At 32.4% G+C, this 19,696-nt stretch overlaps 1 protein-coding gene across 4 annotated transcripts in view; it reads right to left on the bottom strand.

Annotated features, from left to right (window-relative positions):
* The window catches only part of LOC133183092 (protein unc-13 homolog A-like), a 107,947-nt gene that overhangs the window by 25,258 nt on the left and 62,993 nt on the right, over window positions 1-19,696 (bottom strand). For 2 of the 4 annotated variants that reach the window (XM_061318036.1, XM_061318037.1), the window contains exons 11-19: window positions 16,200-16,264; window positions 14,400-14,490; window positions 11,075-11,143; window positions 10,119-10,338; window positions 8,798-8,918; window positions 7,760-7,866; window positions 5,584-5,725; window positions 5,211-5,252; window positions 525-652 (exon numbers count right to left, since the gene is read on the bottom strand). In XM_061318036.1, coding sequence (XP_061174020.1) covers window positions 525-652; window positions 5,211-5,252; window positions 5,584-5,725; window positions 7,760-7,866; window positions 8,798-8,918; window positions 10,119-10,338; window positions 11,075-11,143; window positions 14,400-14,490; window positions 16,200-16,264 — 985 coding nt within the window. Of the gene's footprint in view, window positions 1-524; window positions 653-1,395; window positions 1,524-5,210; window positions 5,253-5,583; window positions 5,726-7,243; window positions 7,351-7,759; window positions 7,867-8,797; window positions 8,919-10,118; window positions 10,339-11,074; window positions 11,144-14,399; window positions 14,491-16,199; window positions 16,265-19,696 lie in introns of all 4 variants that reach the window. The other 2 variants (XM_061318038.1, XM_061318035.1) reach the window with 2 other exon arrangements.

Below are 19,696 nucleotides of genomic sequence, written 5' to 3'. Positions count from 1 at the left end.
ACATATACGGTTAATTTTAAATGATTCCATGCAAGAGGCTACTAATGCAACAATTAGCAGCTGCAAAACATTCTCTTGTGCAATATGCTGGCACAGAGTCATAAGTCATACTCAGTGAAAAAAACTACTGTTTCTCAATTAAAGATCTATACTGTTGAGACAACTACACTTCACTGAATATTTTCTCTTCTATTTTTTTTTTAAAAGAAGAAAATAAGACTAACAGGCATTTTATTTGTGTTTCTGTAAATCACAATTTTGTGATTAAATAAATATATACCGTGACAATAATACTATTAAAACGTGATGTTTTCTCTACAAGACTGATTGCTAATTCACAAATGACCAGCAAAAAAAAAAAAAAAAGAAGAGAAAATAAGGGGGGAAATGGTTTTTATATAGAAACAGAATGGGAAATTTGGAAGGTTTACATACGTTGATACAGACAGGAGGCATTCAATAGTGAATAGTGATGCTGGTTTTTATAAGATTTATACTGATTTATTTTGGAGCCATAAACTGACCTAGATTATACCACACATCCATGTCACCGCTAAGAGTGGTGACGTCGATAAGAGTCTGACCCAGAAAATCATCCGACTCTCGGGTAAATTTTTGACGCAGTCTGGATTTTATATCATCATCTTCATCCCTGTAAGAGTGTTTCCAACAAAACACAACATTTAGAAGGTTAGCTAAAACTAAAAAAAAGTCAATATATAGTAAAAATACTGATCTGGAACATGGTTGTCTTTTCTTGACTCCATCTGCATAAGTTGCCATGGAGACAGACAAGTCAACCAATCACTGATCAAGACTGGCCCTATAGTAGATCTCCCATACTTTCATCACATGTCAACTGCTTTGCTTTCTGACTTGCCAAGTAAGAGTCTTGCACATTTGTAAAAAAGATATGTTTGCTCCATCAATTTTTGAAAGTTAAAATACGTTGAAAAAAAGAGTTTCACAATTTATTTTATATTTAATTTGTATTTGAAACACAGAGTTGCATAGATTTTTAAAAAGGGATATAAAAATATATTTTTGTGTGATTGTGAATGGTAGTAGCTGAAAATGCTACAAGATCAACAGCAATCATCATTTTACAAAATGCAAGCTCTTTAGTAGCTGATAAGCTGAGAGTGTTAAAGCAATCACCTGACTGGCCTATAGCTGACAAAGTGTCAATCAACCATCAAAGCAAGAGAAGCTAAAAAAAAATTAAGCGTGATTGGCAGTGACACATGAAAGCATGGAGGTATAACCGAAAAAATAAATAAAGACAAAACAAGATTGTCAAGAGATTGTCCTAAAAACCATGCCATAAACTAACCACACTGAAATACAAGTAAAAAAGTTGTAGTGCGTGGCAACGGCATGGCGCAGGGGACTTACCCAAGTTATACCATACATCCATTTCTCCACTTAACGTACGCACTTCAATTATGGTCTGACCCAAGAAGTCATCAGATTCCCGGGTCAATTTCTGCATAAGTTTTGATTTCAAATCGTTGTCTTCATCCCTAAAACAAGGCTAACTTGTGATGCACACATACAGTGAACAACCGAGGAAAACCCTCAATGACTTTTCCTAAATTTCACTTCTAATTTGTAATAAATATCTATAGCACATTATGACATGTTTCATATCTTTTATTTAAACACACATCTTTTTTCACATATAGTTTCTCTAAAAAAAATTAAATACCAAAAAAAAAAAAAAAAATTAATTGAGCACATCAAATCTAATATGAAATATTTTCTTGAAAATTTTTCTTTATTAAGAAACATATGTAAATGACATGGACAGTTATTCATAAGGCAATTAGTTATTTTTCTGTATTGTCATAAAATGGCATATTCCCCATCTCACAACAGAACATTTCAACCCAGTGCCAAATGAATAAACAAAATTGGTTGTGATCAACTATTAAAAGCAAAACGAATTCACACATATATAATAATGAATAACATAAATACTAGAAAGATTCCAGCCCAACAAAACTTTTGCATAAATGAATCTATTCAGCAATAGTTGAAGGCCTCCTAAAGGACCCACAGAATGGTTTTGAACAATTTATACATGTATGTGCTTGTTTCTTCATCCTCTGAAACTTTATTGCTCATCCTCTACCTATAAACAACACTTATAAATTCTAACACCCAACAATGTTGGAAGAACTCAAATGCCAAGGTTGTTTTAGAAATCACTCTTTTTAAGTCACTGAAATGGGCCATAATAAAAACTTCACAACACTTTTTTCAAATCTTCATGAAATAGTCAATCATATGCAAAAAGATTATTTTGGGCTACCCCTAACCAGAAAACTGACCAATCAGCAAGGGCCCTGCTGAAGGAGACATACCTAAGGGATGGGTTGAGGGAATGGTTGATTTGGTAAGATGATAATGAAAAAAAAAGAAACTTAAAATCAAAAAGAAAAAAATGCTAATGTAAAAAATCAGAAGTCGCTGATGGGAGGGTAGCTTGATCTACAGGTTTTTATTTAACAGCAAAGAAAGACAAAGTAGCATATGAATTTGAAACTATGGAAACAATAGAATTATGATCCTCGCATGGTTTAACCTCTTTGTGTGAAAAATTTCATTGAAACTGGACCAAAACTAAAGGAGGAGTTGCCTTTTGAAAAATTTCAAAATTTTTATTATTACTAAACATGGCAACACTGTTTTTGGAACCAAAAACTGATAAATATAGTTGAGTATCTTACTGTAGTCTACTTATTTCACAATTTCTATCGAAATTTAATTAAAACTTTTGGAGTATCATTTTGAAAGAAATTCTTTAAAAAAAAAATTATTTTTGGTATTATAATTACTTTTGTAACAAGTTTTACTGAAGTAATGAGTTTTGAAATAATTTCACAAAAAGTCTCTGAATTTCTCCAAACTCTCTATGATAAAAGTCTTTGATACTGTTAACTCAAATCAGGCAGAAATTGGTTGCTACATGTCATGGTTACCATGGCAACATGTCCTTAAGTTTGAAAAATGGCATTTTTCAACATGTTCAGAGTCCCACAGTTAACGTTTACATCATAGCAAACAAGTAGCAATGATTGTTTCTGAAAGTTGAAGGCCTGATGTCTTAAATGCATGATAAACAAGTTTGGTAAATCAACTATTACATACGTTACTATGGAAACAAAGTATTCAAAAGTAATAATTTTGCTCATTTAATTTTATAAAATCATACACTTAAGAATAAAAAAAAAATATAGGTTGAAATGCAAGCAAATAATAGACAAAAGATCCTTGTAACATATACCAAGGAAAAAATATATTTCTTATAGGTTGGCAATGGTTGCCATGGTTTTAATACCAAGAAGGGATTTTAAATTTACTCTCTTAATGTTTAGATCTAATCCTATCCTTTTAAAAAGCATATTTCTATACAACTAATGATCAATTTTTAAAGATGTTCATGCGACCCAATTTTCACATTTCAAAAAATTCAAATTTAATTCTTTAAATAGAGCGTTGCTATGGAAATAAGCCGAAAAAATATGCATAAAAATCTGAAAAATATTCTGTTTCCTTGGATACGTACCCTTGTATGTAGATTCCCAAAACTTTTATGATTGATAATTATTAACAACTAAGCTGACTTTCAATTTTGACTGCCACCCAATCTCAAACTGGATGCAAAAAGCTGGCACATAAGGTTTAATATTGATGTAAAATTAGCAAAATCAAACATTTTCCCTTCTTGGTTACATAGCAACAGTGTTGTATTTTTCAACAAATGTTATCAATATATGATATTCAACTTTAGTTCTACCAGATAAGTACTATTCAAGGTGAGTCAAATAATATGTTTCTTGAATAAAAGGTAAGTAAATTCCTAAGGCAGCAAAAAAATATCACTTTAAACAACTGGTACATTGTTTCCAAGGTAACACTGCAAAGTAACAATTAATCCCAATTTTTCTTATGTTGTCGGTGTTGCAAGGTCCTAAGGATGTATACGTGCCAGTCATGAAATTTATTGTTTTTCCTGAAGATAGTAGCATCAACCAAATCTTAGCAACACATTTTGCATGGTAACACAGTGTTACCATGGCAACCATGAAAGTTATTTTTAGAATAATATTGCCAATACCTAATTACTTAAGGTCAAATATTTTTATTGTTTTTTCTTAGGTTGTTGATTGAGTTTGATCATTTAAAACCTATCATTGGTGAATATTGAGCGTTTTTCTGCATTTTTCAGCATCTAAAATGTATTCCAAATGTACCCATGGTTACCACTTTCTTAGAGATAAATTCTAAGTAGTTTCTTTATAACATAAGTGGCAACAAGGTGTCAGGTTTTTGTGAGAATGGTTTGTTTGTTACTCTTAGTCTTTATTAAGGCTTAATAAAGATTAAAAGTAGCTGAAAATCTCAATTTTTTCAACTTTTCTGGCTGTTACCATGGCAACCAAGACACATAGCAACGAAATTTTATTTGATATATGTTTCTGGTGTCAAGTTGTAATAATGGGCAAATTTTCATCAAAATCGGTGACCATGTGTGGCAAAGAAGTTTAAGTGGTTACAGAGAATCGCTATTAATTTTTTTTTATTGAAATCAGACAAAAAACTGCAGAGGGAGAAGTGTTTTGAAACAATTTCACAGAAATTACTATTTTCATAACCATGGCAAAACCACAAACCAAAATCCATACAAAGAATTATGCATCTTAGTGTAGGCTACTTATGAACTGAGCTTTATCAAAATAAGACCAAATTGCAGGAGTAGTGTTTGAAAGAATTTCAAAGAAATTTCTTTTTTTAGTAATGATGTTCATTCTTACCATTCATATTCATTAATTCTTACAAGGTTAGGAATCTACATACCCACCACTACGGCAACCACCCAGAGAACATATCAAACTTGGTATGAAAATACATGTATGTCTTACTACTTGCTGAAACAACATGCCAATTTCAAGATTATATGATGATCATGAAAAATTGTGGATGGACGGAAAGGCAGAGTAATTACTATAGGGCACATACAAATTTTTGAATGGCCCTAAAAATGCAGGAATTGTGAGATACAATATGACATGAAACTGTAAGATAACAAGATAAATATACACATCCTTTATAATATTCTGCCAATACACGTATAACTTTCATTCATCTCTGATACCTAAATACTCCAAAATTCTCTCAAGGGTATATCAAAATTTACAACTTACCAAACTCGTACTTTAATTCTATCAGATGAATTATGGCACTCACTGCAATTTAAGAAGAGAACATTTTAAATAAAGCTCTGCATGTAAATATATAAGTGCTCTATGGCAGATCACAAATATGTATTAAACAAATTTACTTTCAACATTTTTTATTCTCTTTAACAAAAATGAATATAGTTATCAATATGATTTCACAGTGATGTTCAAAGAATTGAAGCAAAGAAACAAATTACCATTTTCAAGAAAACCATGGTAACACTACTTAATGCAAGAACATATTTTTTTTGTAAGACATTTAACAGTACATGATTATTGTGAACATTATCTGCAACATCATCTGGGATGAAATAATAGAAAGTAACAGTATACTTACAAATAAAACTTCTCGTTCCAGTCTGGGTTGAGGTTTTGGGGGACGGTTTTTGTGCGTTTTTTCACTTTGCCAACTTGCACCGTGACATAAGGATCGCTGGTACCCGTTTTATCTTTGCCTATCAGGCCTTGAGCACATATCACTGAGGGAAAAAAAATTAAACAACATCAACATTAACAAGTATCTGAAAATTATCATAAGGAATTTTCGTTGACTTTATTTTTTTCATTGTTGGGAATTCTTATCCTTATTAGTTACCACGTACATTAAGGAAATGATCATCTACATGTATTTTAAAATCTTTAAAATGCTTCTGTTCAATTTCAATAGGATAAAATCTAATTTAAAAAAAAAGAAACTAAACTAAATATAGCCATGCAGATACACACTTTACATTGAGATCATTAACAAGCAATGTATTAATGCATGCATGCTACGTACTGTACTATTTCTAACAGTAACTCTAAAAGACTTGTAGTTTATGATAAAAATAAAACAAAAAAAAAACCCATAATGTTATTGTGACCTATGCTAAAGGTATATTGTTATTTCAATTACACGGTAAGCAGCATTGTGAGCAGAACAACCCCGCCATTTTCTTCATACTTTTGTGTGCAGTTCAAAGGCTGGTTGTTGTGAAATTTTATGCAGTAACCAGATGAACTAATACACAGACCAAGGGTGGATCCAAAATCAAATTTTGTAATTTAGGGTAAGCAACTGTTTGATATCAGGCTACACTGTACAAAGAGGTAAAGGATATATATCACAAGCTTTACCATTTAAACCCTTTTTGTTCAATAACAGTGGAATAATTCTGATTTATAAACATCTACAAGCAAGTGATCACCAAAATCGATAAAAAAAAATGAAATAATGGAGTCACATTGAACATTTATAAATGTAAGGAATAATACATCAAGTCTTTCAGGGTTTTTCATTGTGACTAATTATTAACTATAACCTTGGAATGAAAACCATTATAACAAATCCAACACCTGCTAAAATAAACAATTAAATATACAAAACATACTAAAACACTATTAATGATATATTTGTCATCAAAGAATTCTGAACTGGCTGGCGGGTTATGTAGAAAAATACTGCAACCCCCCCCCCCCCCCCCCCTTTTCCATTCTTCCTTCAAATTTCAATGTGACCCAAGATGATAAAGACCATTGATTTACAGTTTATTTTTCTTCTCTAACAATATTTGAAAACCTAGTCATATAAGAGCTATATATAAAAGTCATCATTAGTGCAAAGCAGTCAGCTGGAAGTTCAAAGGATACTTGGGCAGAAATATTAGTGCAGTAAACTTCCCAAGTTATACAGATAATGAACAATATTTTGTACAAATCACTCAAAAGGTATTTCATTCATAAATTTATTGAAATTAAATGCCACTTATTTCCAATGTACCTCTGAGAAAAGAGTTTATAAATTCAACCACTTCACCAAGTTGCTAATTGATTATATTTTTGAAAAAAAAATATTGAAAAACATAATATTTAAGGATGAAAAAAATTTCATATTTCCATAAATAAAAAGTTCTGCATACAAACCAGAGCCCACGATTAGATAATAATTGGAGAAAGTAAGGACTTAGGAAATATATATATATACAGGGGGGTTAAATAGACTGAGTGGAAGGGGATACCTGTTAAAGTGATGCTAGCTGACCATTTTGAGGTGCCATCCAAAATATTTTGTTTGGCAGCCTCCATATAGCCAGCGTGTAGAGCAGGACCAATATCAAAGACTTCCCTGCCAAAAAGGAAATTTAACATAGATCACAAAAACAGCACAACACTCAAACAATATGGCTGTCTATGTCTGCTGAGCCCTGCAGTACCATTTGGTGTGCGTGGTGATCTAAACTAGCTGGCTTAGCATTCATAGACTGTCCATCTTTGACATCATATATAAGCAGGCATATGATCAACTTGAGCTGCACTGCAAACAAAAAGTGACCTTTCTAACTCTTAAAACTTGCTTCCAAATATTTCAAAGTCAATTCCCATATCCCCTTTTTTAATTTTTTTTTTTTAAAAGTTAAGAACAATTACTGTAAACATCATTAAAATGACGGATTTATCTCTCTATTTTTGACTCTGTGATCAGATGCCTGCGTTACTGGCTGATGAACTACAATGGAAACATTCCCCTGTCTTACCAGTAATGGCTATTTTAGCAGACCATTTGGACGTTCCTTCCAGGACACTTTGTTTCACTGCTTTCATGTGGCCAGTATGTGATTTTTTATCCACACCAAATACATTTCTAATGAACAAGGTCATCATGAAATCTTAAAACTTGAAACATGCATCAAAGTGAAAAAGAAAGTAATATTATACAGCTCAATTTTCATCTAAAGGGTGGATGAAGAAATATCACAAATGACCTTGACCTTCGAACTTTACAAAATTGCTGTAATCTAGGACTTCTGCAAGATTCGGTGAACATTATAAAGAGCAAAACAAGTCATATGTACAGTGTACTGTGGTGCTAAATGCTATAAATTAATCAACTTATCAAGTCCATGATATTAAAAGCATGTCGCATTAAACATATAAACAGCTGTATTAGGCTACACATAAAATTGAAATTAGTTCTCGGGCCCACACACATCCGTTTTGAGGCATTGAAATTTTTATCGCATTTTCAATATAACAAAAAGTTGGTAATGCATTGACCAATCTGGCAAAAAAAAATTTCTCCCTCATTTTTTTCTGGAAGTTTTGCACTCAATTTTCGTTTCAGGTAGCCATTTTGTATGAACATCAACCATTCAAAATGGACGCTTTGTTTGCAAAAAATGAAAAAATATGGTTCTATTTAGTAATTTTGCAAGATGTTAAATATATCTACAGAATGCCTCCAGTATAACTATGAAGTAAGAATTTTCATTCAGTGTTATTTTTATAGAAAATTCTGGAATAAAAAAAATGCCTCCCACAGTACATCTAATTTATCTGTTAAAAAAGATTTTTAAAAAAGCCTCCTGCCACTTTTTTAAGAACATTGGTCTGAGAATTGTAATATCAATTTTACTTAGCCATGAAATATTTACAAGTGTTATGCAATCGAACCATCTGTTTTTGAATTATCCATTCAAACAGATGAAACAATATCAGTTAGAGCAAAATAGTGTAACATTCCCATAAGCTTTACCTATGTCCCCAATCATTAAAGCAAGGAAAAGACAACTTACTTGATCAGTTCAAAGATTTCTGGTTTGTTCCTTTCCCTGATTTTCATTCTGTCTCTCATTGCCATGATGATATTCTGCGTCTTATCCTCCGCTCCATGTTTAGAACTCTTCTCTGCAGCACCTGAGAACAAATGACCATCACTTTAGCAAAAACAAATCAATGTCCAACCTGTCAGGTTTTAGCCAAATCCTCACATGATCAATTTTTCAAAGCTTCTCTTAAGTATATAGGTAACACAACAAAGCCTTCAACTACACATTGATTACTTACTGACAAAAACAAAGCAAATCATTTTCCAACCATGTAAATCATTGTTTTTACGTAATTTAACCTCTATGCCCCAAATAAAATTTAATGAAGAAATTGAAATGAAAGAATTATGAAAACATTTCAAATATTAGAAGCCTATGGCCTTGATGATTGCCTGATTATCAAGACTTTCTCTTGATAAGACCAACTCAGCCCTACTCGGAAATGACTATCTGGACACATGCAACACCAATTTTACAATTTGGCAAGAACACTTTACTTATAGTATTATTTGTAAAAATGTTCCTAGATGATTAGAAATATATATATTTTTTTACAAAAAGATTATAATCTGCAAACCTCATTTTTTCCTGCAAGAAGTCCATTAAGTTTAAGGTAATTATGAACAAATTGGCCCCACCCAGGGGCCTGAAGCCTTGACCTAGGGGACATGAATTTCACACTGGTAGGTGCAACTTCGAATCAGAAACAGATTTTCTGCTTAATGACTAGGATATTAAAGAAAAATTTTAAGTATCACATGAAATTTGACAGTTTTGCCTCATCCCACAAAATTTATAGTTTTTGTTTCCTTTTGTCCATAAGATATCATAAACCAAGATTGGCTGAAATTAGTCCAGCCATTACAGACTGTTCTCAAACATCACACACATCAGTATGTACATAGATAACAATAGGTCACCTGAGTAATTCAGGTGACATAACAAAACACAGGGCAATGATTTCTATAAAATTCCCTATAAATGTCCACTGGATTTCATATCATTTCATAACAAGTTGCACTATATTTTAAACCTTACTTCTATAAGATAAATCAAAACCATTATCCCTCTGAAATATGAGAAAAATTCAAAGAGGCTTTTAAAACCATATATTAATTCATCAGTATTAATATTGGGTGTGAAATACTGGTATTCCTTCTACATTAAAAAATACAGCCTTAAACTACATTCACCAAGTGTGACAATGTTTAGTTAAGGCGCATGCACTGACTGTAGTAGTTAGAAGTACTAGTCTCTTCTCACACTGAAAAGTGATTGTAGAACTCACGTTGCAGGCAGTCTGCATTAAGTAGGTCTTTACACTTCTCATGGCATTTGACGCCGCACTCCGTACATCGGACACCTTGTCTCACCATTCCCCACAGGAGGCCACCACATTCAAAGCAGTATGTGGGAGAGGTGGCAGTCCACACCACAAAATTGTGTGGTGTCGTGCTGGAAATTGGATAGATTAAAGCCTGGAGGGTCTTTTTGTACACGTGCATTTTCTAAAAAAAAAAAAAATAAAGCAAGATTTTAACATAAAATATCCTCACGTTTGTATACATGAAATAACCTTAAAATGAAGAAACCTGTTATAATAACAACTGTAAAGTTTAAAGTTAAAATATGCATTAAATAAGAAAGACACAAAATTCTCAATTAGATTTAGGGCCCATAGCTATAATTATTATCATACATACAGTTTGCTTGCTAAATGTTAGGAATAAATCAGCTTTTCAAAGGAAGTAAATCTCTCTATTATAAATTTTCAAAATCAATGACTAATTTACCCCCACCTTAAGTGGCCCTGCCCTAGCTCAGGGGGTCATGATTTGAACTAATCTAAATCTCACTACTGTACAGTAGGATGCTTGCAGATAAATTTGAATAAGTTGTAGTCCTACTGGTCTTGAGAAGAGGTTTTTAATGACTCTCGATTCACTTATGAAAAATGTTTTGTATTGAGGAAATCATAATGTATAAAAATATAAATATTCTGTTTATCTAGTGTAAATCATTTTTTATACCCCCAACCAGACACTCTTCCTCACTTGCTGGGAACCTTTGCAGTACCTATGCCCCTAGCTATCTAATAATGTCCCCTCTAATGCAATGAATTAATGTAGCCTGGTTGCAATCTTTTTTTCAGGCACTGTATAATCATAATAAATTCACTGGAAACAATATTTATTTGTTCCTGTATAACCTGTTACCACAATTTCTTCTGGAGAGAAAACTTACCAATTCCTCATCTTTCAAAGATTGTCTGGCTACCATCGCAGAAGGTGCATTTCGTTTGGATTGCATAGTCTGAAAACAGTCATTTGTCAAATTATTTAATCAAACCTTCCACAGATGAAAAATTTCAAGAACAAATTCAACAATATTTAATTAAATATTTCATTTTTTAAACAAAATTCTATTAGATACACAAAATGCACTACAACAATCCAAATATATTTTATACACAATCAAACAAAATCCAAATGTCATCTTATAGTTTTTTGCACTGAGCTAAATTAAATTGTGTTTTCAAATACAGCATTTCTCTCCCCCCCCCCCCTTTTTTTTTTACTTTGTAAATAAAACCACACACTAATTGATTTTCAACTTTCATGGTCATTTTGTCTTTGAAATTGTATGACATATGTATATGAACTACAGATTTATGCATCATCAAATGGATGAAGATTCATTAGATGCCAAAAATAAACAATTTAAATGTTGATAATTATCAGCCAAACAATTAAACCCTTGTGATGAGCTTTCATATTCAGATATTTCAGACGGCTTTCTCAGCTAATCAATGAAAACTGAGAATAAAAGTCAATTCCACACTTCGGCAGCCAAAAAATGCTCAATTGTTAAAATGTTATGCAAACACTAGCATTTGCTGAAGACTTTTAATTGATTGAAAAAGAATTACATGCACTACTCTTTTCTGATTCCATGCATTTCTGGTGCTTGTGTGTAAAATGTGTTGCCTATCTTGAATGAAAATTCAACATTTTCCAAGAATCTACACTACAAAAATTTCAAGCTACAATTTTCATTTTAAGAGATTTTCTAATTAAAAATAAAAAAAGGTGCAAGTTTAACTATTACACTTCTTACATTGCGCCAACACTGTAAATAGTGTGATATTAGCTAATAACATCTGCTAAACAAAATGAACATAATTCAAAAAGATGTGTCTGTGGCTATAAATAGTAATGTGCAAGTATTTAGTAGAAAGCCTATATAATAGATAATCTTAGAAAAAATATTTATAATTATAAAGAAAACAATAAAAACAATTTGGCTACCAAAAAACGTGTTTTAGGCCATTCACATCAAAAAATATCTGTTACACCAATCAAGATTATGAAATTTTCATGAAAGAAACAGACAAAATGAGCAAATGTTCTAATATGAACTGCTACACAACATGTCTACAGCTATCACATTCATTAATGGAGAGAATACCTTAAGAACCTGGAAAGCAAAAAAAGCCAACGTTTTATTATTTGAATAATTTGAAAAGCCAATAACAGTCAGGATAACAATTAATCTGTCTTTATAGCCAAGGACAAAACAAACAAGTCCATGCTATTTTTAATTTTCCGATTTTGCAGACAAACAGGAAATTTATCACCATGAAGCACACTCAAGGTCCAAAGCTCACCCTGAAAGGAGTTTAATTACTATAAAATGTTTTTCACATCTTTTCTCTGTTGATATTTGAGTATATAGAAGTACATAGCATATTTCTTAATGTAAGAAATACTTGCAATGTATCTAGCTTACCAGAATGAGTCAATTTCTTCATTCAGATTTCAAACAGATAAATATATGTGTGAGCATACAAATGTATCTGTTCAAGGCTGACGAGACAATCGGGAAAGAATTGTTTAAAAATATATATATAACTTTTGCCATTGCCAGAAAAATTAGAGTACATGGTTATTAAACAACGTCTGTGTCACTAGCATGCTCAACTGATGGTGGTCAGATATAGCTCAGTTGGTAGAGCACCTGTTTAGAGTTCAGGGGGCCTGTGTTTGAATCATCGTCTATGGCATTTGCTCCCTTTTTGTTATGTTTGGTGCCATAACTGAGATGTGACAGGTAAAAGATCTGCCTAAAAAGAGCATTGGTTGATGTCTTCAGGGACAAAATCATTTAAGTAAGGAAGTTAAGGAGGATATTGCCCATGGTCAGATAGCTCACATGGTTGAGCATGTCTGGATTTCAGGGGACCTGGGTTCTGAATTCTGGTCTTGTAATATGGTTTTTATATGTAATCATTTTTTTTAACAATGAATAACTCAATACTTAAAATTCTATGAACAAAGCACTAATATGAAAAAATATACCGTTATAAATTAAACTACCTAGAATCCAAATCATTGTGAAAAAATTCAGTGTTTATGTAATATTAAAAAAAAGCAAAAAAAAAAAAAAAAAAACCCATAACTTATTAATCCTTTTTATCTGCATAGATAAAAGGCCTAACTATTCATTTTTCAAGTGCTTACACATAAATTAAATCAATATTTTATTATATTCCTGCACATTTTTATCCTTTTTATTGAAAAATATGAGTCAAGTTTTGGCCAAATAATTCAAGAACTTTTTAATGTGCAACACCATGAAGAGAAACACTTCAAACAAACTGCTTAGGCAAAAAAGAATTTCATTTCCTCAATAATGATTTAGTTATGATGATCAATGCAAAAAGTTATAGTTGCCTATACCTCCAAGAAAAATCATACATGAACACAAATCATTATTTAATTAAATATGAAAAAGTCTCAATAGAGTTTTTGAAAAAAAAAGAATGCACGGATATGACCAAAATGAATCACAATCCTGCTTTGCCTTTAATACATATAAATATCAGTAATGTTACATAATCCAGAAGTCTCTGTCTAGACAGTAATTTTATTAGTCTGGAATTATGACAGGTTGTGCTTTAAAAAAAAAAATTCTCTGAATTTTCAAAAATTTCATTGCTGTAATATACGTATCACTTACATGTATATACTTTGAATAAAAAACTGTATAAATGCATGGGGCAAGAAAAAATATTGATGCTTAACACTTTTCCAAATCAGAGCCCTTCTGGGTTTTTTTTTTTAAGCCAGTATAACTAAATCCTGAAAAGGACTTGTATATATAGATACCCTAATCCTTCCAAGAGAGAAAATAATTTGCAGTATAAGCCTAAATGTATCTTGCATAGACAACACCAACCAGAGAGGTTCTAGAATACTTAACATGCTGAAACCCATAATAACATAAACTCAATGCTTCATATCTCAAGACAAGTCAGGGAACAAATGGAAGCAGATGTAATGCTGAGGCTTCATAGTAAAAACCTTCTCAATATTTTATAAATTTATAAGATTATGTTATGTAGGAATATAAAGGATTTCTGGCAAGGGGTAGGGGGTTAATATTTACTGACAGAACAAAAAAAGATGAAAATCTACGAAATATGGTAATATTCTGCATACTCTGATTGAGATAAATATCATATGTACTCACCATCTATTTTTATCTGATCTGTATAAGAATTACTTACCAAGTCACTAACAAGAGCAACCGATTTTCGACGGGGTAGTGTAAATTCTGGAATAGTGTCCAGACAACTGTAAATATCATTGTGCTCTGGCCTACAAACATCAGAAAATACTATTCACATGGCAATTAAGATGAAAAACAAGAGGCTCATGGGCCACAATGCCCACCTGAGTCACTAATGGTCCTGTTCTTCTCCATCAGCAGTTTTTTACCAATATAATTCATCTAAAACTTTGATCACTAATTGTGGCCCCATCCTATCCCCGAGGGGTAATGATTTGATTGATTGATTGTATATTGTTTTACGTCCCATTCAAGAATTTTTCACTCATATAGAGACGTCACCATATACCGGTGAAGGGCTTCAAATTTTGACCTTTACTCGGCACTCAGGGCCATTGAGCAGTGAGGGATCTTTATCGTGCCAACGCCTGCCGTGACACGGGGCCTCGGTTTTTAAGGTCTCATCCGAGGACCCGCAACTTTCACTTCAAAGTGCCGAGCACATGGCGAAGGAACAGTTGCTACCTATTTTTTATCGACTTAGGTCTGTCGCAGCCAAGATTCGAACTCACGACCTCCCGATCATGGAGCGAGCGCTCTTCCGACTGAGCTACCGTGAACGGTTGGGTCATGATTTGAACAAACTTGAATATGCACTACCTGAGGATGCTTCCATATTAATATGACTAATCATGGCTTGCTGTTCCTGACAAGAAGATTTTTAAAATATTTTCCCAATATATTCCTATGTAACAATTTTATCACCTATTGAAACCCCACCCTACCCCTGGGAGGTCATGATTTGAATAAACTTGAATTTGCACTACCTGAGGATGCTTCCATATAAAATGAGTAATCAGGACTTTGCTGTTTTTGAGGAGGAGATTTTTAGAAGATTGTTCCTATATATTCCTACGTAAATTGTGGCCATACCCTACACCTGGGGGTCATGATTTGAACAAACTTGAATCTACACTACCTAAGTATGTTTCCATATTCATATGACTATTCAGGGTTTTCTTTCTTGAGAAGAACATTTTTAAAGACGTTTTCTGATATATTTCTATTTAAAACTTTGATTGCTAGGGGTCATGTTTAGAATAAATCTGAATATACACTAAGTAATGAGGCTTTCACTCAAGTTTCAACTTTTCTGGCATAGTGGTTCTTGAGAGGAAGATTTTTCAAAGATGCAATTATAAATTTTCATCAATTAAATTCCTATTCATCTCCCATTGAAAGAGGGCATGGCCTTTCATTTGAACAAACTTAAATTCATCCAAGGATGCTTTGTGGTAAGTTTGTTTGAAATTGGCCAAGTGGTTATGGGTAAGTCAAAACTGTAAAATGTTTACAGATGACAGACAGATGGATGCAGGACACTTTTGATCAGAAAAGCTCATTTGAGCCTTTGGCTTAGTTGAGCTAAAAAGTCTTCTTTGTTAAGAAAATGCTTGAAACCATGCATAGAAAAACTGATTTGAAATTTATTGAATCTGCATCTTGCATTTAATATTTTCACCAAATTTGAAATGATTTCAAGCATTTAGATGCTTATTAATCCCTTAAATAATGATCAAGTTTAATTACAATAGATTCATTTATGAAACATAAAGGATGATCACAGCAGATCATCAATACATTAAGCTTTTCAGATAACAAAATAACAATGTAGAAACCAAATTTCCTTTAAGCTGACAAATACGCAGGTTAAATTAAAATTCTGTACAATCACAACCTGTGAATTATTAAGCCTGTTTAATTTCATTAACTTCAAAGCAATTCACAATTCATTTACCCTCCATTTGGGTGTGTCCACTTGTCCCGAGCATCTTCTGAATGACCCATCATATTTATTCCTTCCTGCAAAAGACAAAGCACCAGTCTACATTAACCAAACATGGAAGCAACACATTATCGATAGGCACCTGTTCAATCTTACAGATAACTATTATCATTTAAACAGGTTCTTTTTTTATTTTCATACCCTGAAAATGATGTCAAAAAGAGATAACAGGGAAAATGGAAGGTCGATTACATGAAATCGATAACTAAGAGACCAATAAATATTCATTAATGTTAATTTTTTAAATGGTTATGTGATCAATGCCTGCCAGTCGACACTTATGTGAAATATCTAGCTGTCTTTTGATTTCAAGTGTTTTTTTTAGTATTATATGTACAACAAGTTCAGAAAAAATGGAAATAGAACTGCTTGTGAAAATTTGCTAGTTCTTCTTTGAATCAAGAGCTTCATTTTGAATGAGAGGGAAAAAATCTATATTTTCAAACTTTTTTTTATTGTTGGAAAAATTCACAGTTCACCAGTATTTAGAATGTTTCTAAATCAAATACATCAGAGATGTCTGGTGGTTACTGTAATATATGTAACTTTGAACACAACGTGTTGCAACTCATTATGATAACTACATAAACATTCTCATTCATCGGCACTTAAATTTAATTAACACGATTGAAAAAAGAAGTTATGACCACTAGCTGTGTCAATCATGTACATCAGAGAATCAGAAATGTGCAGTTCTCTTTGACCACCTTGCAGGTCTTTACAATTGTGAAAATGACATAAATAATTAACTATTTAAGTGCAACTTAAACTATTTCTACAAAATTTAATTTAATTTTAAACATGTGCGAGGAAAAAATCACACATTGGAAAAATAACCATGAAAAATTCAACAGGACTGATTTTCAAGTTTGTCTTTGATGTCTTTCAATTTACCATTTAATCTATAGGCAGCATGTATTTAGAATTCAAAGATATTTGCTTCCAAGTGATTTCTTTTTTAGGATAAATTTGTCTTTGCAGAAAAATTGAATTTTAAAGCGTATTTAGGAATATCATTTGATGAAAAATTCAGCAGGATTGATTTTTAAGGCAAGACTGATTTTTTAATTGTCTCTCTTATCTTATACTACATGTAAGCATTTTAATCTTTAGATGATGGTGTACCTGGAAGATATTTGTTTCCAACTGATTTCTGTTTCTTTATGACCAATTTGAAAATTAAATTTGTTTAAGCATTAGTTTTCCAAGAAAAACTTAATATAAAACTATTGAACTACATATATATTATGTTTAAATTGATCCTAGCTGATCTAAAAGATTGTACATGCATGTTCAAACAACAACAGAAAATCAATTTGTTTAAAAAAAAAGCATACTTCTTGAGAGCTAACGTAATGAAATGTAATAAAACATCCCATCAGCCACTAGCCAGTGAAAATACAAACCTTCACCTGGCATAATCTGAAAAACTGTGCCACTCCATTTTGCTCATGTATTGAACTGTAGTCCATTTTGTTATTTTTTATGTTATAGAGTGACCATCCTCATACATCTGTGGTCTATGACCACCTACTTTACCTGAACTAATACCCCACCTATACTGACTAATACATAAGTCTCCATCTCACCTGTTGCATCTGTACACCTGGTTCTAATCAACTCTTAGGTTTAATACCAACCCTTTGGTTGTGAGAGTCCATTACTCTATAGTTTACTAGTAATTCACACCATAGCCCCAGGTTTGACTTTATACCCTTTGAACACCATTTTACGAACTTCTTTCTCATGATATGAGTGCAAGGTAGTTAAATAAGTAATCAATATGTGAATAATGTTTGGAATAATCATAGCATATATATCGATAACTTTTTTCAAAGTTTAAAGATTGAATCTTTTATGTACAAAATTGTACATATTACCTTAATACATCATGTTTTTATGTTTAAACATATGCCCTCAAAAACTGTCATCCAACAATAATTAGTTCATCAATTCCAGTGAAGGCCACATTTAGAACCTTATAAAGGTTTACATTAGACCTTATTCCGACCTTTGTTCTTAGTAAGCAATCCATTAATCAAAATTCAGCCGTCCAATTTTACAGTAGGAAATAGCAATAAATTTGTACCTGGGAGCCAAGATTTTCAACAGCATCCAAGCAATTAGTGTTGAAGTGCACTCGTTTGATTCTATCTCCCACAACGTCCTCCTCTTGATGCCTTTCTTGATGGCTTGTGTTTTCATTGAAAAGTAGTTGGAGGCAATAGTCATCCTCAAAACTCTTGTAATAAGCCTCATTGCAAGCGACCTCTGAACTTTGAGAATGTCTCCTACTTACATCTACCAGATTGACTTCTTGCTGTGCAGCAATACACTTTGACCAAGATGAACGACTAAAGGAACCTGGTCTTCCATTTGTCATATGGTTCCTCTCTGCAGGAATATCCTCGATTTCATCAGAAGAGCAATTATTGTTGTCATTTTCTCCTGCATTTTTCTCATCCAGTCCTAAGGACGATGTTAACTTCTCCAAGATCATCCCCATCACTGTTAATTTGGTCAATACTTCCTTTAAATCAAAGCATTTGTTTCCCCACAACTTGTCTGTTGAATACAGAGACAGAACCCTGTTGCCCCTAAGCCTCCATTATGTAAGTGATATACGGTTGTCTCCTAGCTTTGGATGTCATTAAGGCAAATAATGAGAAGAGAAGATCCAGTTTTTTGTCTGCTAAGGCTATGATTATGTTACCAATGAGCATACAGAATCATCATTCACTGCTTAATTTGTTGTTTTACCAAAACAATATGTCAAGATATTCGAGACCTGCATGGCCATTTCCCCTTTCAAACTGTTTTAAATTATTGCCTTCTTCAATCTACATTTTTCCAGTGTATTCAAACATGAAATCTTTTTATCATCATTTTTAATCTAGTACCTGTATGTGATATTTGAACTAATTGTTGAAGAGTAAAATGCTCTCCTAGGTAATCTCATTTCCGAATTTATTGAGAGTTAAACTGGATTGTAAGTGTATGAAACTCTCTCAACTATAAAATATTGTCACTACAATGGCATATAACAGTCAAGAGTGACATTGAAACCAAGCAATGCTTCAGACTTATGTCACTATATAAGGGCACTATATAAATACTTGGACAATGACTGAATCATGCAAGAATTTCCATAAATGCATCAAAAAATTTGTAAGAATTTGTTACTTAGTTGATTAGAGTAATATTATCCAAAAAAAGATGTAATTTTCTTCTTTAGAAATACCAAATGTGTATTTACTCCTACAGAGGCTCATTATCATCTTTAATAATCAAGTAAATATAACTTAATGTTCCAAATGACAGCTGCATTGATGCCATGGTGGCATCAAATAGTTTCATCATTGCGTACTGGCATGAACTGAATGCAGAGCTTTTTAAACATAAATATCTATATGTTACAAAAGATAGAGTCACTGCTAAGAAAGTTTCAA

The sequence above is a fragment of the Saccostrea echinata genome, unplaced genomic scaffold, assembly GCF_033153115.1.
Source record: "Saccostrea echinata isolate AGI-Se365-2 ecotype Australia unplaced genomic scaffold, CSIRO_AGI_Sech_v1 ptg000009l, whole genome shotgun sequence".
NCBI classification, from domain to species: Eukaryota; Metazoa; Mollusca; class Bivalvia; order Ostreida; family Ostreidae; genus Saccostrea; species Saccostrea echinata.
The sequence above is the reverse complement of the archived record's forward strand: the minus strand, read 5'-3'. Positions and strand labels throughout refer to the sequence as shown.